Consider the following 26,411-nt stretch of genomic DNA (forward strand, 5'->3'; position numbering starts at 1 on the left):
TCCCACCTGCAGCCACAGTTCATCACCTTGGAAAAGGCAAGAGACAAACACCAAATTTCCAGTTTCTAATCAAAATCCAGGAAGAGTGAAACAACCTCAGAGAAACCTGGGGGAGAATTAGCATTGCATGAGGCAAACCTCCTCCTTTCCCCAGCTCCAGTCTCCAACTGGTTTTGGCAGAAACCTTGCAGAGTATTTGTTCTGAGGCAGCCTGGAATACGTCAGTGGGTGAGATTTCAGCTCAGGGAGATGAGATGAGAAGAGAATGGAAGCAGAGGCTTGCAGTGGGAAATGTTGTGCAGCCAGAAATTGAGGTGTTGGCATTTCCTCTGCAGATTTTACTGCAAAATGTGAACAAACCAGAGAGTGCAGAGTGAAAAACATGGATTGAGGATCCTCTCACACACCCACCTGCAGAGCCAGATCAAAATGAACACCTCCTGCCCTCCAAATCCTGCTTTGTCCAGGTGTAAATCCCTTCTGACCTGCTGGTTTTCCAACCTGAGAGCTGCTCTTGGTTCTGGGAGCCAGCAGATGTTGTGCTGACTGAAACCCATTTTGCTGTTTTAGTGACAAGAAGCCTGCTGCCCTGAGGCCAGCACAGGAATCTGCCTGAGGGTGGCCAAAGACATGGAGGAGGAAATGGAATTAAAACTGCTTCCTTGTAAAATGTCACTTTTGCAGGAGCAAGGTCTGGGAAGGTATTTTTGTGCTTATTTAGGAGCTCCAGCAGCCCATACAGGCACAGGCCTTGCTCAGACAAGACCAAAAATAGGCCATATTGAACTCCACAGCCCATAAAAACATTCCAGCTTCTATCCTTAAAAATCCACAAGGCAGGGGGGATGTCTGCATGCATGGAATTTCCCTGTCACCATGGAGAAGGAACAACCTGAGCCAACCTGAGAAGCTGGAAAAAGAACCAGAAAGTGCTTGTTGTGGCCAGTGGTCCATGTGGAAGCATCCCTGGGTACCTGCAGACCAGTCCCAGCCTTGTGCAGGCAGAAAAGATCAAACCTGTGTGTTCACTGCAGTCCCTGAGGCTGGAGGGATTTTTCTGGGAAGCTGGGAAGGAAGTGATGCTGCTTTTGAAGACAAAAAAAAATTCTTTCAGATGACTTAATCTGTAGGAGGCCCTTTATTCAGTCTCAGATAATGCTGATGAGAGGCAGGTCATGACCTCCTGTTGGATTACTAGATCAGATTAAATTAGATTATCTTCCTGGATATTGAGGTCACAGGGGAAGAGAGGGATAGGCTGGTTTTCCACATATCCCCAAATGCTCTTCCTGGGGAATCACCTCACTCCTCCTTTTCTTTACATGCCTATTCAATTTAGTTCTGTCAGGGAATTGATGCCAACCTCTTTCTAGCCATGTCCTCACTGCTGGGATCAAACCCACAGTGCCAGGCAGTGCCACAAAAAAACCCTGGAAGCATTTGTGCCCTCAGAGAGAGCCAGGCTGGCTGGCTGCTGGCAGAAAGCCTCATTTTAAAAAGGGATTTTAAATCAAATTGGTGGTTTGTTGTTTTTTTTCTTTTTTTTTTTTTTCTTTTTTTCTTTTTTTCTTTAAATGGAGAGCTCAACTTCAAAGAATCAAACAGAGCAGCACAGAAACAGCTCCAGAGCATCTGAGGAGGCAGAGAATGACACTCCTGACCCTGGTGAGGCAGCAAGGCACACAGAGCTTCCAAAGTCATCAGCTTTGAGCACCAGGGAACATTTCTCCTTCTGTCTCTTCTGTTTTCCAGCAAAAAGAGAAGCCCAGTGGTAGCATGGCAAGAGAACAAAACTGTTCTTCCAGGAGGAACCAACAAGTCCAGCCAGATATCCCCTCATTGACACCAATGGGCTCTGAGCCAGGCTCACAGGAGGATGGAAAATTCTCCCCTGATGGATATTCACTCTCCTGGCTGGGATTAGGAACTTGCTTGGACCCCAAAAAAACATCCAAACTCCCTGAGACTGGAAGAATTTAGATCTGACTGTGGCCTTTATTATTTACATTTGTTTTTTCCTGGCCACGTGATTTTGCCTTTTTCCAGTGGGTGTGAATTTGCCACACTTGTTCTACCAGACAGCTTGTAAAGGTTTGCTAAAAACTTCTCCTGCTATTTTTATACCTAATATTTCCTTTGACTCTGTGGGGATTGCAGTCCCAGCCCCCAGGGAGCTGCAAGGCACCAGCTGTGATAAGGATGGACGTGCTGGCTCACTCACAGGGGGCTGGTTTTGTCACACTGTCCCTTCCCCTGCTGCTGTCACTGAGGGCCTGAGGGGTTACCTGCAGAGAGGAGCTGGCTGAGCTTTATGTCCTCTTGCAAATCCAAATGGAAACCTATTTTCACTAGCAAAATATGGATTTATTCACTGCTTTGCTGTAAAAACACAGTCACTTTAATCTGCTTTCAGGGCATAATTGAGTCAGTGACTGTGTAATGAGAGCTCTGTCCCCTGTTCCTCAGAGGGGGTTCTCTCTGGCACATTTATCCACATTCCTGCTGGGAAGAGCCCTGAAGGAGCTGCCCACGCTGGGACTGCTGTGTGGGCTTATGCAAAATGTTCCTTCACCCACCATCCCTACCTGCCTCTGCCTTGAAATGTCATTGACAAACCAGCCCAGAATCCTGCCTTAGTGGAGAAATCTCTGCCAGGAGTCTGCTCCAGCCTGGACCTGCTGACCTGGAGGTGGCAGCCCCAAATCTGCTGCAGAGTTTGAAAAGTGATGGGGGGTTTGGCATTCAAAGGAAGAGCATGGGGGATATCTGGTTGTGTGAAATCATAAAGTCACTGACTGGTTTGGGCTGGAAAGGATCTTAAAGGTCACCTTGTGCTGTGACAAGGGACACCTTCCACTGTATCAGGCTGCTCCAAGCCCCATCCAACCTGTCCTGGGACACTTCCAGGGATCCAGGGGCAGCCACAGCTGCTCTGCTCCAATGCCTCAGCACCCTCACAATAAATAAATTCTTCCTTAAATCTAGATTGAATCAATCCTCTTGTAGCATAAAACCTCAACACCCTCACATCCAGGAATTCCCAATTCCCACTACCCCATCCATCCCTGCCCTCTGGCAGTGAAGCCATTCCCTGTGTCTGTCCCTCCATCCCTTGTCCCCAGTCCCTCTCCAGCTCTCCTGGAGCCCCTTTAGGCTCTGAAAGGTCTCCCTGGATCCTTCTCCTCTCCAGGTGAGCACTCCCAGCTCTCCCTGCCTGGCACAGGAGTTCCAGCCCTCCATGACCTCCCCTGGGCTCATTCCAACAGATCCTTGTCCTCCCTGTGCTGAGGAGCCCAGAGCTGGGCTCAATATTCCAGCATGGTGAGCTCAGGGCTCCTGCCCCACAGGAACAGAAGATGCAAATGGTGGGAGAGAGTCTGAAGGTCAAACATCAAACAAGGAAAAGTGGGACCCAGAGGTTTCTATCAAACATCTAAATTGGAAGCTGGAGCCAGGAGGAATTTTGATAGAATGGGTCCATAAAGGAGCAGCTTTTCCTAGCACTCAGGCTTGCCTCTCATTTCCATTTATTTCTGCTTTTCCTCACATCAGCAACAACCCCATGTGCTTTGGAATCAAACTGAACCTCCAGACAAGCAAACAAACAGGCAATAAAATCCTCCCCAGGAGAAAGGGGTTCATTTTCTGAGTACATAACCCAAGGCAGCACTGGCAGGGAGAGGAACTGGCACTGCCATGCAGCTGAACTCTGCTCTTTAGCAAAATCCATCCCTCCCTTCCCTCCCAGTGCCTGAGCAGTCCCAGGAATGCAGCACCTCCTGCACAGAGTGTCTCATGCTGCCTCTTCTGCAGCAGCCTCTCCTCCTGCCTGTCTGCCAGCTGCAGTGAGACAAGTCAGCTCTCATCACTCCCAACTCTTATTCATCCAGGGTTTGGGAGGCTGCAGCAGCAATTTCGTGCAGATCAGTAACTCCTGAACATTTTAAAAGTGTTGATTTCACTATGGTTATAATAGAATTAGAGAATCATAAAATCATGGAGTGATTGAGTTGGAAGGGACCTTAGAAACCATCTGCCATGGGCAGGGACACCTTCCACTGTCCCAGGTTGCTCCAAACCCCACCAGCCCGGCCTTAAACAGGTATCAGATGGCAGGGGGATGGTTTTAAGGTGGAAAAGGGTGGATTTAGGTTGGATATGGGAAAGGAATTCTTCCCTGTGGGTTGGAGAGGCCCTGGCACAGGGTGCCCAGAGAAGCTGAGGCTGCCCCATTGCTGGAACTGCCCAAGGTCAGACTGGACTTTGGGCAGCCTGGGATAGTGGGAGGTGTCCCTGCCCATGGCAGGGGGTGAAATGAGATGATCTTAAAGGTCCCTTCCAAACCAAAGCATTCCATGATTCTATAATTCTGTAACCTCAGAGTCCTTCCAGTGCCTAAATGGAGCTGGAGAGGGACATGGGACTGTCTGGAGTGCCAGGACAAGGGGAATGGCTTCCCACTGCCAGAGTTCAGGGTTAGATGGATTAAAGCTGGAGATTTCCAGAATGAGAAGGGGAGAGGAGACAGCTGGGACACAGCTGTGGGAGCAGCACAGGTCACAGGAGAGCTGAGAGCACAGCCCAAGGTGTGGCATCCTGCTTTGTCACCTTGTCACCCCCACATTCCCAGGCACAGGGGCTGGGCTCTGATCCCATTGTCACCTTGTCACCCCCATTCCCAGGCACAGGGGCTGCTGCCCTGATCCCATTGTCACCTTGTCACCCCCATTCCCAGGCACAGGGACTGCTGCCCTGATCCCATTGTCACCTTGTCACCCCCATTCCCAGGCACAGGGGCTGCTGCCCTGATCCCATTGTCACCTTGTCACCCCCATTCCCAGGCACAGGGACTGCTGCCCTGATCCCATTGTCACCTTGTCACCCCCATTCCCAGGCACAGGGGCTGCTGCCCTGATCCCGTTGTTCCACACAGGCTCCCTGCAGAGAAAATCCCTCCTAATGAAACGCTTCCAGCAGTAATTGGATTCCCACTGCAAACGAAGTCATTATGCTGATTGTCCTTGTGCTTTTGCAGATGAGACAAGTGGCAGTGAGTGGCAGCTGTGGCTCGTGGAAAGTCAAGTCAGGAGAGGAACATCAGTGTGTGTGAGGTTCAGGAGGCTCCAAAGGTTCTGCTTCTGCTCCCAAAACGGGGTGGAGGAGAGGCTCTAAAGGGGACAGGGCACTTCCAGCATTCCCAGGCACAGTGTGCCCTCCCTGTCCTGGCTGAGTGACTTCCCAGGCTGTGACTGCAGAGCTGCTCAGGGAAGGGCTGGCTGTGTCCAGGGCTGGGAATGCAGAGATCTCCAGCCCACAGAATGGTGGGAGGAGGAGCAGGGGAAGGATGGGTTCCAAAAGTAAGTGTCAGCAGCAGAGGTGAGCTCTGAGCTTCTTGATTTTGGAGAGCTTGGCTGAGCTGGTGCCAAAAATCTGCTCCTGACTGGTGGAAAAGAGGTGAAGGCAATTTTAGGACACTCTTGGAACAACCAAGACAACAACAATTCCAGCTGGGGCTTCAGCAGGGATTTGTCATCGTGGTTTGATCAACAGCACATCTCTGCCTGTGCCACCTCCTCCCCCTTTTGTTTTTCAGGTTCTTTACTCACATAGGGAAATGTCAGGCTTAAAAAAAAACTCACAGAACAAAATCCAAAGCCCAAGTGAAAAGGAAAATACAGCTGCAATCTTTCTGGTTGGTTGTGACTGAAATCCTTCCAGCAGTGCCAGTAAGCCACACAAAGACAAAATGCCATGGGAAATGAAGGTGCCTTGTTGGATTTGGGATTGGTGAGAGAAATAAGTAGCACAAGAGGAAATGGCCTCGAGTTGCACTAGGGGAAGTTTTGTGTTGGATATTAGGGGAATTTCTTCATGGGAAGGGTTGTCCAGCCCAGGGTGGTGGTGGAGTCCCCACCCCTGGAGGGATTTTAAAGCTGTGTGGATGTGGGACATGGTTTAGTGGTGGCCTTGGCAGTGCTGGATAACAGCTGGACTCGATGGTCTCAGACCATTTTTCCAGCCCAGAGCTGATCCCAGTTCCCAGGGAGGCAGCAGGGAGCTCAGTGCTGGTTCCCATCCCAGCTCTGGGGTCACTCTCCCTCTTCCCTTGTGTCCCCATGGCCAGAGGCCAGCAGGAAGAGCAAAAACCTGCACAGGGCTGGCTGGCAGCTGGCAGGAGCTTCCCAAATCCAGAGCACACAGACAATTTATTGCATGTCCAACCAAACTGCTGTGAAGAACCCTGTCCCTCTGGAGCTGGGGCAGAGCCAGGCTCACTCCTGTGGAAGCAGCACCAGTGGGAAGCAGGGCCAGCCCTGGAAAAGTGTGGCCTGGGAGATTTTAGTGCTTTAGATGGGATGTGGGGCTGTCTAACCCCAGTTTTGGCAACGAGCAGGAGCAACTTGGAGATGCTGTGTCCTTCCTCTGGTGCTGCAGGAGCCTGTGGCTGTCCTGGCAATGTGGAACAAAGTGGGGAAATCCCCTCCAAAGACCTCTGGGAAAGCCAAAAGTTGAGGAAAGAGGGCATGGAAGGGAGAATTCTGGAGACTGTCCCAACAGATAAACCACATACAGATGAGGAAACACACAGGTGATGGGAGAACACAGAGAATAAATCAAAAATATTGTCCTGCTGTGACAGCACCATCCTGATCAGAGGAAAGGAGCACCTCTGCTGTGAGGAAAGGCTGGGAGGATTGGGATTGTTCAGCCTGAAAAGAGATGGCCTAAGAGTGACCTAACCCTGGTCTTCAGGCACCTGAAGGGAGCCTACAAGGAGGATGGAGAGAGACTTTTGACAAGGGATGGAGGGACAGGACACAGGGAATGGCTTCACTGCCAGAGACCAGGGATGGATGGGATATTGGATACTGGGAATTCTTCCCTGTGAGGGTGGGCACAGGGTGCCCAGAGAAGCTGTGGCTGCCCCTGGATCCCTGGAAATGTCCAAGGCCAGGCTGGACATTGGGGTTGGAGCACCTGGGACAGTGGGAGGTGTCCCTGCCATGGCAGGGGGTGGGATGAGACTTTAAGGTGTCTCTCACCCCAAAGCACTCTGGAATTCTGTGATGTTAAGCACACACCTGGAGACATGCACCACGTGCACCAGCGTGGCCATTCCTCTGATCTTATCCAAATATAGCTTAGTTGAGATCTGCCTGAAAATTCAGGGGAAGAGAGAAAGTTTAATATCCACATTACCAACAATGCAGAGACAATGCAGCCCCACTGTGCTGTTCCCAGGGGGGAGAGGTAAGGGCTGGAGACCTTTTTGATCTAATGAAAACATGCATCATGATACCTGAGGGCAAGGAGCTCGAGTCAGAGAAAAATTCTGGCTGGAAATGAGATTCACATTTTTAAGGGAAGGCAATGAATCACTGGAGCAGCTGGCCCAGGGATGGGATAAACATTGCAGCTCGTGGAGCCCTGCAGCCACACCTGGATCTCAGAGGGACAGTCTGTGTGGAACCACCAGCCAAGTTCAGCCACATCAAAACTGCTGCCCTGAAATCTGGGATGTGTGTTTTCCATGGAAAACAATCCAAAGGATCACAGGTTTGGCTTGGAAAGGATCTTAAAGCCCATCCCATTGCAGCCCCTGCCATGGCAGGGACACCTCCCACTGTCCCAGGTGCTCCAACCCCAATGTCCAGCCTGGCCTTGGACACTGCCAGGGATCCAGGGGCAGCCACAGCAAATCTGGGAATTCCAGCCCAGCCAGGAATTCCCATTCACCAATATCCATCCCTGCCCTCTGGCAGTGAAGCCATTCCCTGTGTCTGTCCCTCCATCCCTTGTCCCCAGTCCCTCTCCAGCTCTCCTGGATCCCTTTAGGCCCTGGCAGGGGCTCTGAGCTCTCCCTGGATCCTTCTCCTCTCCAGGTGAGCATCCCCAGCTCTCCCAGCCTGCAGCAGAGGGGCTCCAGCCCTTGGAGCATCTGAGGGACAAACCTACACAACCCCCTGTTTATCCATGCTCCATTTCCATACCCCATTTCCCTAACACTTCTCCTGGCTCCCCACACTTTGACCCATGGATTTGGAAAGAACAGACTGTGTCCACTCAGCTTGGGTTCAATTGATCACCAAGTCACGTCTCTGTTTGCTCAGTGACCCAAGATACCAAATTATCACATCTTAATCCAGCAGAACATAGGCCCAGGGAATACATTTGTAACACTTCCACTTAATTTATTCACACAATCAGATTAGTAAATGAATGTGTGCCGAGCCCTGTCTCTGTTACTGTCCATGGATATTTCTCCTTGCATCTGGATGTCTGACAGTTTGTTTACATGATCACAGACATGAATAACTTAAATTATTTGGCTTAACATCCTGAGCAGCCTCTATTTTAGCTGCCTGCAGTGGCAGCTCCCAGTGAATTTTAATAAGCCATTAACAATATGTGCAGGATTTGTTGTTGTCAGCAGAAGGAGGAGGGGACAGATATTTCCTGAGGGGTACAAGAGGATCAATAATTTATTTTCCTGCATAGCTGAGCTGCCTGGCAGGGTGGGTCATCCCCAGGCCAGAGCACAGACCCTTCCCTGACTCCTGAGGGAATGGCTGTGCCAGGGGAGGTTTGGGTTGGATTTCAGGAAAGGTTCCTCCCCCAGAGGTGCTGGGCAGTGCCCAGGCTCCCCAGGGAATGGTGACATTCCCGAGGCTGCCAGAGCTCCAGGAGAGTTTGGACACCAGGGATGCCCAGGGTGGGATTGTTGAGGGACAGGAGCTGCACTGCATGATCTTTGTGGGTCCCTCAGGATATTCTGTGGTTCTGTGACCTGGCAGGAGCTGTGCTGTCACCTCTCAGCTTATTCTCTTCAAGGAGACTCATGAAGAAGAAAAGGGTTCATGGTCACTGCCCAGATCTTTCCCATCCTCCTGGCAGGTTCTTCTCCAGCACTGGCTCATGTTGCCCACAATCAGCTGTCTGGAATTCCCTGGTTTGGAGCTGAACCATCCCAGCCATGATGTGTCACTGGGGCTCTGCCAGCAACGTTTCCAGCAGCTCTGGGGCTCCTCAGGGCCTTCTGCAGCCTTGGGAAGAGCTTTGCTCCAAACCCTCTGTGCAGGAGGGTTTGTGGCCATGGGGAGCCACATAGGGTGGTGGCTGAGTGCTCTGAGGAGTTTTCTGCTCAAAAAGAGAGAAAAGCAGCTCCAGGTGTTCAGCCCTGGTCTGGGCTGGGTTTGTGCTGGTCCCAAGTGAGGGAGAGGCATCAGGGGCACATCCCTGTGCTCAGGGTGGAGCAGAACTCCCCTTTCCCAGGCAGCTGCCTCTCCCCCAGTCTCCTCCCAAAACCAAGGATCATGGGGAGCTCCCACATCCTGCAGATCCTGGGACAGATCCCAGAAACCCCCAACTCTGTAAGTGGAGCCCACACCAATTAAAGGGACCCCAGGTCCCTCCTGATCATTCCCTGCTCTGTTCTGTGAGGAGCTGTCATTAGGAGGGAAATGGGCTCAGTTCCAGTGTCCTCCCAGGGGGACACTATGTTCACATGGTCCTGGAAGCTGGCAGGGAATGCTGGTTAATGAGGAGTGACAGAGCATGTGTGGGTGCTGGGAAGGTCTGCTTGGGAGTTTGGGCTCTTCATCCCATCTGATGGGCTCCAGGAGAGACCACAAAAATCATCAGAGGGCCAGAGCTCTGCTCTGGAGCCAGGCTGGGAGGCTGGAGAGGAGAAGGATCCAGGGAGAGCTCAGAGCCCCTGCCAGGGCCTAAAGGGGCTCCAGGAGAGCTGGAGAGGGACTGGGGACAAGGGATGGAGGGACAGGACACAGGGAATGGGACACTGCCAGAGGGCAGGGATGGATGGGATAGTGGGAATTGGGAATTCCTGGATGTGAGGGTGGGGAGGAGCTGGGATGGAATTCCCAGAGCAGCTGTGGCTGCCCCTGGATCCCTGGCAGTGTCCCAGGCCAGGCTGGACATTGGGGCTGGGAGCAGCCTGGGACAGTGGGAGGTGTCCCTGCCCATGGCAGGGGGTAGAACTGGATGAGTTTTAAGGTCTCTTCTAACCCAAATCATTCCATGACTCTACAGGCAGGGATGGCAGAATTTGTCTCATGGCCAGATCAGACAGCAGCAGACCTGGAGGACAGGATTTCAAACAGAAAAATATCCAAAAGAAAGGGATTTTATTAGAACATCTCACAAGGGAAGTTTTCACCAGAACCAGGTGCAGAAATGACCCATCCGGTTTTCCCCAAGCCCAGGAGCTCCTAAAAAACCTTTTACAACCAAATCCTGAACTTGAGCCAAGCCACATCTCACCCTCACTCCTTCCACCACCCCGGTGAGTGCAGAGCAGCATCCCAGCAGGAAAAGCAGCCAGCTGGCCACAGGTGCCCCTCGAGGGACACATGCAGGATGACAGGGGTGTGAGACACCCCCCGGGGCTGTGCCGTGCGGGAGGAGAGGCAGCAGGAGCAGCTAAAACGGGATTTGCGCACTCTCCCGTTTTAGCAGCGCTTTAGTCAGAGCAGCACGTCCTCCCCGGGTATTTTTATCTGTTCGGCAGCGCATCCTCGGGAATGCGGCTCCTTACGCAACATCCCGCTCGCCGATGTCCCCCGGCTGCTCCGGTCCCTGTCCCGCTCCCCACGCCTGCAGGGGATTTGGAGAGCTCGGGGAGAGCCGGGAGTGGTGGCATTCCTGGTGTTTGTGCACTGGGGATTTGAGCTGTTTGTCCCGCGGAGATGCGGGAATCATCCTTCACTTATAATATCCTTGGGGATGATGACAGAGCCACCTGTGACTTCAGCCTGACTCAGGCTTTCCCTCCTGCCCTTCCAGAGCATCCTGGAGGTGGCACCTCCTGCTGGGCCCCTTCCCTTTCCCATCACCTCATACTTTAAAAGCATTTTTGGGATGAGATCAGCTGAGCTGCCTCGGAGGCAGGCTCAGGTTGGCAGCCTGTGGAAGTGCAAAAAGTGGTTTTTGAGAATTAAAACCACCATCAGTGGGGCCCTCTGACTTATTCCTCTGCCTGGAGATTAAAGTTTGTTGGGGCTGCTTGAAATTTTGCCATGAAAAGTAATTTCTCCTATAAATACAATGAGTCAGTGATGCCTGGGAATTGTTGTGTGGAAGAGCTTTCCTACCTCCAGAGTCATCTTCTTTTGAAAAGGCAAATGTCTTGTTTATTCCTTACTTGGATAAAGGTTTTTCTTTACCATTTATTATTTCCTGTGAGTCAGGGCACCTTGTAAGGTTGTGTCATGCTCCAGCTGGTTTTTTATGTAAGGCATAGATAATGACAACAATTAATTGGGAATTAAGGAATTGTGTTCAGTCCCCAAACAGCTTTTTTGCTGCACAAAGGCAGAAGCACAGCTGTAATGAGCACAGCAGAGAAGTTCCTCACCAGGGCTACTCAGGGCTAAAGAAACATCTTCAAAAATCGAGTTAAGGCCTGTTTGAGAGCCAGTGTAAAGGTGATTGAAGCAGCTCAGGCAGAGCTCAGTGTCCCACAGAGCCTGGCCAAACCTTGGAAGATATTTTCAAAATACAGATTAAAGGAGGGTAACTTATGAAATCTTTTCAAAACCATAAATCCTCTGCATGAAGGATAACAAACATTGCCCAGAGCAGCTGTGGCTGCCCCTGGATCCCTGGCAGTGTCCAAGTCCAGACTGGATACTGGGGCTTGGAGCAGCCTGGGACAGTGGAAGGTGGTAGAACAGTAGACAGTGGTAGAACTCTGTGGGTTTTAAGGTCCCTTCCAAACCATTTCAGGATTCTATGCAAGCTTTTCCATTTTTGCTCTGTTTAGATAAACAGTGAGGCTCTCCTTAGCTTGTAGGATTTTTTTTTTTCCACAGCCAGGCAGCATTTGCAGTGTGGGGACATCTGTCAAAAATGATTCATCCCTTCCCCTCCTCTCTCCCTGGTATTTTCCTCCCAGCCATAATAATACTCATTTTTCTCTCCTAATCTTCCTCACATTTCAGTGTTTGGGGTGTTCCATGCCCCAGGAGGGATTGGTGAGGAGAGAAGTGGGTTCCCCTCAAGGGAGGGAGACCAAGATCATGGCATGGGGACATCCTGACAGCCACCTCCTCTCCTGGAGAGCACAGAGGAACAAAATCCTGGAATGGTTTGGGCTGGAAGGGACCTTAAATCCCATCCAGGGACGCCTCCCACCAGCCCAGGCTGCTCCAAACCCCAGTGTCCAGCCTGGCCTTGGGCACTGCAGGGATCCAGGGGCACCCTGTGCCAGTGAGGAGCCACAGCCAGCCTGGCACTGCCTCCAGCCCTGTGTGACCAGGCAGGGTGTTCCCAAACCAGCACAGATCTCCTCTGTTATTATCACTTGGAGATGTACACAGAAATGCTCTGAGAGCTGCGTTTCCTCTGCTCTGGAGCCAGGCTGGGAACGCTGGGGAGGAGAAGGATCCAGGGAGAGCTCAGAGCCCCTTCCAGAGCCTGAAGGGATCCAGGAGAGCTGGAGAGGGACTGGGGACAAGGGATGGAGGGACAGGACACAGGGAATGGGACACTGCCAGAGGGCAGGGATGGATGGGAGATTGGGAATTGGGAATTCCTCTCTGAGAGGGTGGGGAGGAGCTGGGCTGGAATTCCGAGAGAAGCTGAGGCTGCCCCTGGATCCCTGGAATTGTCCAAGGCCAGGCTGGACATTGGGTTTGGAGCACCTGGGACAGTGGAAGGTGTCCCTGTACGGGCAGGGGTGGAACAGGATGGGCTTTAAGATCCCTTCCAATCCCAACCATTCCATGACTCTGATTTTTAACCCCTCTCGTTCCAGCCGTGGAATCTCATCCCCAGAGCCCCTCAGCCCACGCTGGTGTGAGGTTCAGGAAGCAGAATCTGCCGAGCAGATCTAACAGGGAGCTTTTGGCTCCTGTTTCCAAGGCAGAGCCGGGCACTGCTAAATTTTCCCGAGCTCAGTGACAGAGAAGACAATGGAGGAGATCTCAGGCGCTGCGATCCCATTCTCTATTCTCTGCCTGCCTTCGCCTCGCTCATTTCTCTGCCCACCTCCTGCTCCTCCTCCAGCAAACCCCCGCCCCCGGGCACAGATGGAGCTGCGGCATCGGGGAGGGTTGGGAGAGGAAAGGAGCTGGGAAGGCGCTTGTGCTGCCCGCACATCCCTCTGCAGAGCGGGATGCTCCGCTGGAAGTGTCGGCACCGAATCCACCCCATTCCTTCCCCAGCCCTGACCGCATCTCCACGGGGTTTTCAACCAAACAGCTCAGCTCAGGTCCAAAGGTGGAGCAGGGTCACTCATTCCCTTTGTGTTCGCTGCTGGAGACACTCCCAGCCCGGGCTCCACACCCATGGTCATTCCCGTGCTCGTCAATGGTCACTGCTCCCATTCCAGAGCATCCTTCCCAAAATCCCTCCCCTTGCTCAGTCCCACACCAGCAGCTGCTGCTCCTTTTGATGCCCATTGCAGATGAGATCATTTGATCTCCAGATTTCTCAGTGCAGCCAAGTCGGAGCTTGCAGTTTCCTTTCAGCCGCATTAAGTTCCTGCATAATTTGCAATTCACTCCTCTTTTGTGGGGGATGAATAGAGAAGGGTGTTCTCTGTCAAAGAAGGTTTATTAAAATGCAAATAAACTTCAAGCTGAAGGTCCATTTCCACTGAAATCACTTACATCAACAGGGAATATTATATTGGGTCACAAGAGCTGAGAAGCAGAACAAGGAGGGGACAAAACATCTCTGCCACTAAGAGACTTTTATCTGTGACTTGAGGCATCACCCCAAACTCCAGGCAGCCAGAGCTGGCATTTCCCAGGCCAGGTTCCCACCTGTCTTCTTGGAAAAGTCCAGGCCAGGTCAGCCACTCTTGAGGAAGAATTAAAAGCTGCAGGAGGGTGGACAAGTGCATGGGTGAGGACTCTTGGGAGAATTGGTAAATTCAGGCAGTGACACCTCCCCATCCATGGCTAAAGCTGCCCAGAAGTGGCACCCAACAGCTGAGCAGGGTGGGAGAGAGACTGGAAAAGGGATGGAGAGACAGGACACAGGGAATGGCTTCACTGCCAGAGGGCAGGGATGGATGGGATAGTGGGAATTAGAAATTCCTTGTTGTGAGGGTGGTGAGCAGCAGCTCACCAGCTGTGGCTGTCCCTGGATCCCTGGAAGTGTCTGGGTTGGATGGGGCTTGGAGCAGCCTGGGACAGTGGGAGGTGTCCCTGCCATGGCAGGAGTGGAACTGGATGAGCTTTAAGGTCCCTTCCAGCCCAAACCACTCCTTGATTTTACGATTCTATGAATCATTGCACACAAGACCCAATTCCTGCCATTCCAGGTGGCCACAACCCAAAATAACCCCTCAGAGCTTTCCAGCACCCAGTCCTGGAGCACCCACAGGGAGGTGGGAGAAGGGAGCACATCCACCTCTCTGTGCCTGCAGGGACATTCCCAGCTCTGCCACACCCCAGGGAGCTGTGTCACTTGTTGATTGATGTCCCTGTGGCCATCTGCAGCCAGGGAGGCCAAAGCCGTGACCAGAATCCATCCAGGTTGCCATGGCAGCAGGAACAAAAAATTTAAAAAAAAAAAAAAAATATAAAAACAAGAAAAAAAAAAAAGTCTTAGGTATGGGAGAAGGAATCTCCAAGAAAATAAAAAGCCAAGATGATCTCAGCCAACACAGACCTGTGGAAGCTCCTGGGAGGAGAGGGAGGTGTGCTGGCACAGGGATGGATGATGGATGGATGCAGAGCAGTGGTGGGAGGAGGAGGAGGAGGAGGAAGGCAGGTGCAGCATCACCAGTTTGTCACTCTCCTTCAGGGAGGAAAATGCCCTTTAGTGCCTTATGGGATGTCTGGATCAGGTGGAGGCATTGCCACAGCCCAAACACTCAAAAAAATTCCATTTTTTACAGACAGAAATGCTGCAGTGTTTCCTTGTTCTTTTCCAGTTGCTTGTGCTTCACCCCTGGCTCTGGGCATCCACTGATTAAAAGAACCCATCAGAGAGGATTTGTTCCTTACCTGGACTTTTCCAAGGTCTAAAAGAACTGAACTGACTCATTTTTACTCCCTCCATTTTTGTTTTTAGGTTGATTTTTCCAGTCCTGTTCCCCACACCCCTCTCTGCTCCCAGCAGTTCTGCACTAAGACACAAAATTATGGAATTAAAGAATGGTTTGGGTTGGAAAGGACTTTAAAGTTCATCCCATCCCACCCCTGCCATGGCAGGGACACCTTCCACTATCCCAGGCTGCTCCAGCCCCATCCAGCCTGGCCTTGGGCACTGCCAGGGATCCAGGGGCAAAGAATTCCACAGACCTTTCATTTTCCTGTAATTCTAGCAGCCTTTTCAGATGGAATGCTTGTGATTGAAGTCTTTTTGCTTTGTTGGAAGGAGCCTTTGGAGTTTCTTTCCCAAAAATCAAAGCCAAAAGCAGGGATGAAGAATAAGAGTCTTCAGAAAAGTGTCCAGCACATCCCAGGGAGCACTGATGTCCTGGTGTCCACATTTTCCTCTTCCCATGGTCCAGACCTTGCTTTTCCCTCATTTCCCCAGGCAGGGAGTCCCACAGCTCTTCTCTCCTAAAACCTGCTGGATCAGCAGCACAGCAAGGAGCCTGCAGGAGGGAAGAGCAGTCACAGAGGGTGCAGTGAGGACCAGGGGCAGTGAGGAGATCAAATAAAATGGCCCAGAGGATTTTTCCTTCCCACTTTCTCTCCTCTTCACCTACTCCAGCATCTACTTTCACCATGTCTGAACCAGATGAGGTGAACCTCTTCCATCCCTGACCCCAGGCTGGATGCTTGAGTGGCAGACCCCCTAAATTTGCAAGGGGTATGCCTGTGGTTGGTATTAACATCCCCAAAAATGATTTCCTGTTGGAGTCAGTGAGCCAGGGGTCTCTCTGAATTCTTCAGAGAGAAATCAGAGTGCAGGGATTGAATTAAATCAGCTTATCTTAAATATATCATTGTAAGTTCTAGATTTTTTCTCATTTCTGCTCTTTTGGCATAATAATTCCCATGCTCCTTTTTTTTTTTTTTAATTAACCTTGGCCTTGGCACAGCAGGAGGTTGCAGTGGTGTGTGAGATCAGCAGCCTTGGCTGTCCATGGACACACACACTGGATGTTGCCCCAGGATGACCTGAGATCAAACCACAAAACCATGGAATATCTCCATGTGCCAGTTTCTCTGTGTTTTGCCCTTTTATTGAGATTTAAAATGCTGCTTTGCCAGCCAGAGGTGGGCAGTGAGGAATGGGAACAAGCCTGGTTTGCTTCCCTCACATCTCCTGAGCGCTTCCACCACCACCCCCAGATTCCTGTGAGTGTGCCACTGCAGGCAGCAGTGGGAACACCCACACCCCAAAATCCAGGCTGGGAATGGGGGGAGACGTGTTGGGAAGCAGAGATTCCTCTGGGAGGGTGAGGGACAGCAATCCCACCCATCCCAAAGGGGCAGCTGAGGGGTTTGGGGAGGGGTCTCTCCTGCTGTGCTTCCTTCAGTTTGGGAGGTGTTGGCTCCATGGCAGATCCACAGGGAAGGGTTGAGCCTGTCACAGCATCACTGTGGCTGCAGCTCAGGTCAGTTTTTATCTGCTAGGACCTCAAATCTGGCCACCAGACCTGGATCTGAGTGACCCCAGGACATCCCCTCTCTTCACCCTTGTGTTCTTGTTGCCTGGAAAGGCTGAGCTGGAACAGAGACCAGGCAGAGCAAAAGGAATAAAATCAGTTTTTATTGAAAGGATTCACCAGGGTTGCACCCAAATCAAATCCAAGATGGATCCTGGTCAGGAGTTTTACACTTTTATAAGTTTTGGTTCATCTTGGGGTCAATTGTCCAACCACAGCCCCAGGCTGTGAAGTCTCAGCCCCTTCCCTTCCCTTCCCTTCCCTTCCCTTCCCTTCCCTTCCCTTCCCTTCCCTTCCCTTCCCTTCCCTTCCCTTCCCTTCCCTTCCCTTCCCTTCCCTTCCCTTCCCTTCCCTTCCCTTCCCTTCCCTTCCCTTCCCTTCCCTTCCCTTCCCTTCCCTTCCCTTCCCTTCCCTTCCCTTCCCTTCCCTTCCCTTCCCTTTTATTTTTTATGATTTTTGGGTACCAGTTGTCCTTGATTCTCTAGGTAGAAAGGAATTGTTTTGTCCAGCCGAAGTTTCAGAGTTACACACCAAGCAGCAGAGATTCTGAAAAATATAAAAGCTAAACCCCAAGGCATCATTCTTCCTGGTGAGAATCCTCTTCCCATGCTGGGGATCCTGGAAAGGAAATCACAGTGGCACGAGCACAGGAAAGCCAGGCCAGGCTGGATGGGCTTGGGGCAACCTGGGCTAGTGGAGGGGCAGGGGGCTGGGGCTGGGTGGCCCTGAAGGTCCTTTCCAACTCAAACCATCCTAACATTCCATGAGGAATGGTGGCACCTTCTGCTGACCTCAGCAGGACATTCCCAGCCTCTGGTGAAGGCTCTGCAGCAGGAGGAGGGTCCTGGAGCATCACCTGAAAGCCATTTGGAGCAGCAGAAAAGCTCATCCCATGGGAACCATCCCATCATCTCATCCCAGATGTCCACCCACACTGGGCAGGTTTCCCAGGCTCCCTCCCCAAGCCCCTGCCTGCTCCCAGCTCTCTGATTTGGGAAGAGGTGATGGAGCCCTTGGGACTCCTGGGCTGTCCCCCCTCCAGGCTGCCTCTCCACGCCCACACCTGCACAGGCAGCTTCCCAAAGTGCAGGTTTGGGATCCAGTGCTGTATTTGTGGTGATTTCCAGCAGATGGACACTGGCACCGGATCCCAGCAGGTGTGAAACAGCTGCTCCAAGCACCTCATTCCCAGCAGAAACCCCCCAGAGCACAGGGCACAGACTGACTCCCAAAGTTATGCAAAGATCCAAGCTGGAGCCAATTCCTGTAATTAGGGAGTGTTAAACCCTGTTACATAATGATTACAGATTCCAGGTCAGATCCCCCAGACGTCACGGCAGCATGGAGTGTTTTGACATTTATGGGAATGCTTCTTATTTTTAGTTAGTTTGGTTGCCATGGCAGCAAGAAATGTGCACCAGCCTCAGCCATACATTAGGTTTGAGCCTCCCACTTGATACATCCAAAAAAGTTTTCGGCTGTTTTCTCCCAAAGTTCTCAGCCAGGAGCTGTGAGGGGTGGAAAGAAAATATCCCACTCCATCAATTAGTGGGAAAGCTGCTCCTGAAGGCTTCTCTAACACCTGGGTGGCTGCAGGCACTCATCAGCAGATCCAGTTTTAGCATTATATTTAGATATAATTTAGAGTTGAGAATTTAAAAGTTTATAATTTAATTTTTTTAAGAGATGTCTGTACTGCATAAGCTAGGAGATCATTTTGAATGACAATTTTCTGCTCAAAGGAAGCAGAAGTTCTCTGAAAATGGGAATATCAGAGAATCTCAGAATGGTTTGGGTTGGAAGGACCTTCAAGCTCATCTCATTCCAACCCCTGCCATGGGCAAGGACACCTCCCACTGTCCCAGGATACTCCAAACCCCATACAACCTGACCTTGGGCACTTCCAGGGCAGGCCAAACAAACCTTGAGTTGTTTGTGAAGCCAATAAATTTTGGACAAAATTTCTTTTTCAATGCTGAAGACACAGGGAATGTCCCACCTTCAGCACATCTGAACCACCAAATGTTCCAGCTGAGTCTTTGGGCAGCAGGGAAAGGAGGGTGGAGACAAACTGGCTGTGGGAGGAAGGACAGATTTTACTGGTGGGATGAGTTTAATGTTGCTGTTCTCCAAAATGAGTCACAAGCTGGAGAAGTGGGGCATTAATCCCAGAGGGGATGAGTAAGTGGGCAGGCTGGTCAAAGGAGCATCACAATTTCAACTTGAAGCTCTGCTCTTCCCATCTATTAGCAATGGTTTCTGCTCTGTTCTGATAAAAATCAGAAATTTTCCACCAGCTCTGGCTAGAAAGAAAAAAATCATAACTTAAAAATAAATGATATCACCCTTGAAAGTAAGCAGCACATTGAGATTTACAGGGTTTTTTTCAGTACATCTCACTCTGAGGCATCATTTGAGCTTTAACTTCTCCTCTTGCAGTCAGACATCCCCAGATCCTGCCACCTTGCCAGCCTGGCTCCTACTGGATGGAGCAATTTTGCCACCTTATTTCCAGAAGTGATTTCCAGGAGATGTTTTTGGGAAGCATTATCCCCTGTCAATGCCCATGGTCACAGCTGGAATTCCTCAGGGAAGAGCAACCTCCTCTGACACCTGGGGCTTTATCCTTACCCTGGATTTAATTTGCAAAATGTGTTCTCAGCAATTGTAATTAAAATCTGGTAGAGAAAAAAAAAAAAATCATTAAATATTTCAATCAATTAACAGTTAATGCTGCCATTAGTGTTTTTCAAATCCAGCTCCCTGTGCCAGAGCCAGGAGCAGCCCTGGACCCCTCCCTGGTCCTTGGGAAGGGTTGGAGCAGTGGGGAACAGGGGCTGTTTCACACCCACTCCATGTGGGGGGTGATGAGCAGCTTTGCTGGTGTGGCTCAGCAGCCAAACCAGCCCTGAGTGTTTGGGAAGAGAGGGAGGGAGGCAGAGATCCCTGAATCCTGGAATGATTTGGGTTGGAAAGGATCTTAAAGCTCATCCAGCTCCATCCCTGCCATGGCAGGGACACCTTCCACTGTCCCAGGTGCTCCAAGCCCTGTCCAAGCTGGCCTTGGGCATTTCCAGGGATCCAGGGGCAGCCACAGCAAATCTGGGAATTCCATTCCAGGGCCTTCCCACCCTCCTAGCCAAGAATTCCTTCCCAATATCCCACTTAACTCTGTTAGTTTACATCCATTCCTCCTTGTCCTGTCCCTCCATCCTTTATCCCCAGTCCCTCTCCAGCTCTCCTGGAGCCCCTTTAGGCTCTGCAAGGGGCTCTGAGCTCTCCATGGATCCTTCTCCTCTCCAGGGGCACATTCCCAGCTCTCCCAGCCTGGCTCCAGCCCTTGGAGCATCTCCTCCTCTGGAATGTCTCCAGCAGCTCCACATCCTTCTTGTGCTCAGCCTCTTTGTCTGCCTCCTACACAACAGGAAACATTCTGACTGTTGTGCCATTGGGAAGGTTTCCTTCAACTTCCATAATCCATCTAGCCCCAGGAAAGCTCACTGCTCTCCCAGGAAGCTGCAGCTCCCTGCCTGCAGCACTCAGAGTGATGGGAAGGAACCTGTCCTGGGTAAAGAGAAACTGGTTCTGGACAACTGGGCATCAGAATGTTCAAAATGCCCAAAAACTGGAAGGTCTGGCTGCAGGCATGAAGCATTTCCTGGATCCTTCATGTTCGTGCCACTGAGATAAAATGGGCCAAGATGCCACCTGCACTCAATGAAGTGGATCAGCCACAGAAACCTGGCACTTCTCCTTGCAAGGAGGAGACCTCAGAAGGAAATGGGAAGGGTTTTCAACTTTCTGAGCTGCTGAAATGGTGCTTGGAGCAAATGATGTCACCAGTAAGGAGCTCTGGAAGCTGTTGTGGGATGCAGCTCCTGCTGGAACAGCCCTGGAGCCTTTCCAGGCACGGTGCCAGCATTCCTGACCATGGTCTGGGCACCAGAGAGCAGAGTGAGCTCAGCACCTGTCCTGCTGCCAGGAGTGTCCCCAGGACAGGGACATCAGGATGTGCTGAAAGCTCTGCATGACCTGGGGACACAGGATGAGCACAGGACAGTGCACACAGGGGCTCACAAACAAGGATTTCTCCTGCCAGCCAGGGGCTCATCCCTTCAAAATGACGGAGGAGGGGGAACAGCGGGGTGTGTTGGTTGGTGACAGAGTGAATGATGAGCTGCCAATGTCTTGGAGTCAGAAAAACAACTCCAAGCTCTGGCTGCATCTGCTGAGGTGCTCCCAGAGAAGTGTTCCAGCTCCACGGGTTCCACAGGAGCAGCAGAGATCCTGTGTAGGGACAAGGTGGCACCTCCAGGCACAAGAAGAAACTCATTCCCAGAGCCTGAGGGAGGTTTCCCAGGTGGCAGTGGAAGATCTGCTTGCATCAGACACCTCCAGCAGCATGGGAACACCTCTGGAAAGGTTCTGGTGCTCCCAACCCTCTCCTCTGAGGAGTTCTGAGCCCTTCCACTCTGATTTATCTCCTCAAGGTGTTCTGGGCATGGGATGAATAAAGAGACTGCAGAGTTGTTGTCTTGGTTCATTTTTCTCTTTTATTTATGAGCTCTAGCCCAGCTCAGATATTTATTACAATTCACCAAGAGGATCCAACAGCACTTATAGAGTCTAAATTACTTCCATTTATCTCAGCCCAGCAGTGGATTTCCACACTCTCCAGAGCAGAGGCTGGTTACAACAGGAGATGCACCAACAGCAGGAGATGGAGCTGCTTGTATGGCAGGAAAATCCAGGAAAAATTTCATAATGGAAGGGGTGGTTGGGAATCCCCATCCCTGGAGGTGTCCAAGGAATGACTGGACGTGGCACTCAGTGCTCTGGGCTGGGGACAAGGTGGGAATCAAGGCTGGGCTTGATGATCCCAAGGATTTTTTCCAATCTCAATGGTTCCATCATCAATGATTCTGTGTGAAGGTGAGGCACCTGGCAAGAGCCAGCTGAGAACAATTTCTCCACCCTTCCACTGATCACAGCCACGTCAAACAAATGGATGCTGAAGCTGGGTCAAGTAATTATTGCAGGTCCAGAGCTGTGCAGCTCTGGGGGCAGTGACAAGTGTGACAGTTGTAAATAAAACACAGCCAGAGCCTGAGCAGCACTCGAGCTGCAGTGCCAGGAGGAAAACAGCTCAATGTTTATGACCAAGGGTTGCTTCCAAAGGCACTGGCTGTGTTCCTCTTTCTGCCCATTTCCATGATCTGCAGGATCACTCCAGCAGAAAAGGCAATCCTAGACCTGCCAGGGTGAAAAATGGCCACAGGAAACAAGAGGCAAAAAAGGAATGATGGTTTTATTTTGGCAAAAGGGCAGCTCGAGGAGGGAAAACAGGAGGAAAAAAAATGATCAGCTCTGAGCAGAGACAGCAACAGGGAGCTAATGAGGAATGTTCAGCAGAGACCAGGGGAAGCCACGGTCAATACAGAGCCAGCAGGAGCCTGAGGAAGCAGAAAAGGAAGAACAAAGCACACTGGAATGGAAAAGAGAAGCACTCAGAAATTCCTTTTCTCCTTACCACTTGTCCTTCTTGTCAGGCTGGGAAATGGTGGTGCCTGCCTTGGGCACCTGGGCTCCTGGGCTTCCCCCTGCCTGAATATGAGTGTGGGAGGTTGGAATTGCAGCTGCTCCCTGAATCCTGCATGGACCCACTGCAGAGGGGAAGGAGCCCCTTGTGTCCTGTCAAGCAGGGGACTCACAGCTCTGGGTGTCCCCAGTATTTTTGCCATCCCCTCACCATGGAAATGGTGCCACGGGCAGGGACACCTTCCACTGTCCCAGGTTGCTCCATCCAGCCTGGCCTTGGACACTTCAGGGATCCAGGGGCAGCCACAGCTGCTCTGGGAATCCTGTGCCAGGGCCTCTCCACACTCACAGGGAAGAATTTCTCCCTAATATGGACTCTAAATCTTCCCTCTTTCAGCTTAAATCCATTCCACTCCATCCCTTGTCCCCTTGTCACTCACCCCTTTCCCTCTCCAGCTCTCCTGGAGCCCCTTCAGGCTCTGCAAGGGGCTCTGAGCTCTCCCTGGATCCTTCTCCTCTCCAGCTGAGCACCCCCAGCTCTCCCAGCCCTGGGAGCATCTCCATGGCCTCTCTGGACTCACTCCAGCAATTCCACGTCCTTCTGACATTTGGGTCCCAGAGCTGGACACAGCCCAAAGCCATCACAGAGCTGAGCACCGAGGGGCAGCCCCAACCACGGGCACAGAGAGAGGGAAATAAGAGATAACCCAGAGACATCCCAAGCAATCCTATTTTCCCATTGGCTGTGCCGCTCCGTTGCCAGGAGAGTTTAAGACCTCAGCCGACCTTCAGAGCGATCAGGGTTGAGAAGCCAAGCCCGGGGAGCCGCTCGGGCTCTGTCGCCGCTGTCCAGTGGCGGAGCGTGTCCCCACGGGGGCGTCCCAGCCTCAGGGACCGCTCCCCACGCGGAGCATCCCGCAGCAGCATCCCCGGAGAGCCGGAGCGCCACCGAGCGCGGCCACTGTGATAACTACAACGGAACCTGAGCACCGCATGCATCAGCATCCCTCCATCCATCCTCGTGCGGCCACAGGGGAAACCGCAGGAGCGCGGGGAGGGGATGCTGCGGGCACCGCGGGGTTGTAGAGCCGGGAAGGGAAGAGCAGCGGGATGAGCAGCGGGATAAGCAGCGGGATGAGCAGCGGGATAAGCAGCGGGAAGAGCCGGGGAAGAGCCGCGGGCAGCGCCGCTCTCCCCGCACCGGCCCCGCAGCGCCGCCGCAGCCCCGAGCGCAGCCCCCGCAGCGCCGCCGCCGCGGTGACGGACAGGCGGCTCAGCCAATCACAGCGCGCAGCGCGCCCCCCGCTCCCGCAGTGGGCCAATGGCGGCGCGCGGGGGGCGGGGCCCGGCGGCGCGCGCGGCGGGCGGGCGGCGGGCGGGCGGCGGGCGGGCGGCAGTCGGCGCTGAGGCGCGCTGCGGTGCGGGTCGCTCGTCGGGCTCCTGCCGCGGCCGCCGCAGCCGCGCCGCCGCCCCTCCTTCCCTCCCTTATGGAAGAGATGGAAGAGGAGCTGAAATGCCCGGTGTGCGGCTCCTTTTACCGGGAGCCCATCATCCTGCCCTGCTCGCACAACCTGTGCCAGGCGTGCGCCCGCAACATCCTGGTGCAGACGCCGGACTCGGAGTCTCCGCAGAGCCGCCGCGCCTCGGGCTCGGCCGTCTCCGACTATGACTACCTGGACCTGGACAAGATGAGCCTGTACAGCGAGGCGGACAGCGGCTACGGCTCCTACGGGGGCTTCGCCAGCGCTCCCACCACGCCGTGCCAGAAGTCTCCGAACGGGGTGCGCGTGTTCCCGCCGGCCGCGCCGCCCCCCCCGGCCGCGCTGGCGCCGCCGCCGCCGCCGCGCAACGCGTGCCTGACGTGCCCGCAGTGCCACCGCAGCCTGGTGCTGGACGAGCGCGGGCTGCGCGGCTTCCCCCGCAACCGCCTGCTCGAGGGCGTCATCGACCGCTACCAGCAGGGCAGGGCGGCGGCCCTGCGCTGCCAGCTCTGCGAGAAGGCGCCCAAGGAGGCGGCCGTCATGTGCGAGCAGTGCGACGTCTTCTACTGCGACCCGTGCCGCCTGCGCTGCCACCCGCCGCGGGGACCGCTGGCCAAGCACCGCCTGGTGCCGCCGGCACAGGGCCGCGTCAGCCGCCGCCTCAGCCCCCGCAAGATCTCCACCTGCACCGACCACGAGCTGGAGAACCACAGCATGTACTGCGTGCAGTGCAAGAGCCCCGTCTGCTACCAGTGCCTGGAGGAGGGCAAGCACTCCAGCCACGAGGTCAAGGCGCTGGGAGCCATGTGGAAGCTGCACAAGGTGAGCGCAAGCCAAGCCGCAGGGTGCGAGCATCCTCTCCCGTCCTCACCCATCCTCTCCCGTCCTCAGCCATCCTCTCCCTTCCTCACCCATCCTCTCCCTTCCTCTCTCATCCTCTCTTATCCTCTCCCGTCCTCTCCTCTCCCAATATATCCTCTCCCGTCCTCTCCTCTCCCAATATATCCTCTCCCATCCTCTCCCGTCCTCACCCATCCTCTCCCTTTCTCTCTCATCCTCTCCCATCGTCTCCTATCCTCTCTCATCCTATCCCATCCTCTCCTGTCCTCTCCCATACTCTCCCATCCTTTCCCGTCCTCTCCCATCTTGTCCCGTCCTCTCCCGTCCTCTCCCATCGTCTCCTATTCCCCGAGAGCAGCGTGTCCCCTCGGTGCCGGTGATGCTCCCTCTCCGTGGGTCCCCAAATCCAGCCCTGCCACCTGGACCCGGGGGTGGATCTGCGCCGCGGAGCTGGGAAAGCAACAGGGAGCGATGGTTTGGGGAGGAGGGAGGTGTAAAATCCACCTTGGGCATGTGGGAGCGGGGAGCCGGGGGTGCCAGCTCCTGCCGCACACCGGGAGGAGGAGGAGGAAGAGGAGGGGTGGCAGCCGGGAATACTGAATACTGTCCCTGAATGCCGATCAGAGCGCTCGCTCGGTGCTGCAGGAGGGTCCCAGCGCTTGTGGCCACCATCAGCTCCATCCCCGCCTCCCTCCTCGCAGCAGGAACTGGGGCAGAAGTGACTGGGACACGGGCGGACAGGGCACAGGGCACAGGCACGGGCGTCATTCCTGCCTTGAACATCGCTGTAATTGGCCCCCGCTCCAAACTGGAGCAGGTGGGGGGGACCTGTGACAGCGTGTGAGCTCCCGGAGCGCTGGGAATGTCTGCTTTCCAGGAATATCTGCTTTCCAGGAATATCTGGCAGGTTGTGTGGCAGCATGTGGTCTGGGCAGGGTGGAGATCTGCACCCCGAACTGGGTCAGTGAGTGCATGCAGGGACAAGCTGTCACTTGTCACCGTGCCCCAAAAAGTGGGGTGACCACGTTATGTTGTGGGGAGAAGGGTTTGGTGGTGCTTGTTCCTGCCAGCAGCAGGAACAGCTCCTCTCTGGATTTTCAGAGATGTGCCAGAGCAGTTTGATGCCCCTGTCCCTACCCGGGGGTGCAGTCACTGATCCCAGCAGCAGGAACATGCAGGTGTGGGATGCCCAGGATCAGGATGGCACAGGCTCAGGATGCTCACAGGGAGGCAGAGGATGGAGCCAGGCTCTTGTGGTGTGCAGCAGGTGGATGAGCAGCAACAGGCAGAGTTTGGAACACAAGGAATTCCAGCTGGGCATCAGGGAGAACTTCCCTGCTTGAAAGGGCTTGGAGCAGCCAGGTCCAGTGGGAGGTTGGGCAGTGGGGTTGGAATAAGATGAGCTTTAGCTTTTCCTCCCAAATCCCTTTGCCCAGGGGAGAGCTTTAGCCAGGCACTGTTTCACTGATGTAGCTGGCAGATGTGCAGCTGTAACATTATTTCAAATTATGATTTTCATGCAGTTACTATCAGAGTTTTGGAAATTGAGCAGTGAAGTCTCACCTGCCTTGAGAGAATTGTATTTCAGCAGGGGTTCACTGGTATTGCCTGGTGCTAATTTGCTTTTTAGGGAGGGGAAGAGTCTGTGGAGTTAAATGTGTTAAGGAATAATTAAAGGAGTGATTTCAGGGCCAGGGCTCAGATTGCTCCTTGAGATCCCATCCAGCAAAATGAGGGAAAGAGGTTATTTACCTTGAATTTTGTTACACACACAAAAAAAAAAATAAAATAAAAAAAATCAATACCCATGATTTCCAAGTTTGATCCTGGGCATTAGGAGCCAAACCACCTGTGGGTTGGAGTGGTGATCCTCTTGCAGAAGTGTCTGGTGGTGTCATTTTTTGAGAGCACAGGCCCTTGACAGTGAGACAGATTTGCTGAAAGGGTGACTGTCCCTT

At 53.0% G+C, this 26,411-nt stretch overlaps 1 protein-coding gene across 6 annotated transcripts in view; it reads left to right on the top strand.

Annotated features, from left to right (window-relative positions):
* The first annotated feature begins 23,504 nt into the window (after positions 1–23,504).
* Positions 23,505–26,411, top strand: part of TRIM9 (tripartite motif containing 9) — a 58,294-nt gene continuing 55,387 nt past the window's right edge. For 3 of the 6 annotated variants that reach the window (XM_056493474.1, XM_056493478.1, XM_056493475.1), the window contains exon 1: positions 23,505–24,435. In XM_056493474.1, the coding sequence (XP_056349449.1) occupies positions 23,620–24,435 (816 nt within the window). In that variant the 5' untranslated portion in view covers positions 23,505–23,619. The remainder of the gene's footprint in view (positions 24,436–26,411) is intronic. The other 3 variants (XM_056493476.1, XM_056493477.1, XM_056493479.1) reach the window with 1 other exon arrangement.

This window comes from Oenanthe melanoleuca, chromosome 5 (assembly GCF_029582105.1).
Source record: "Oenanthe melanoleuca isolate GR-GAL-2019-014 chromosome 5, OMel1.0, whole genome shotgun sequence".
Taxonomy (NCBI): domain Eukaryota; kingdom Metazoa; phylum Chordata; class Aves; order Passeriformes; family Muscicapidae; genus Oenanthe; species Oenanthe melanoleuca.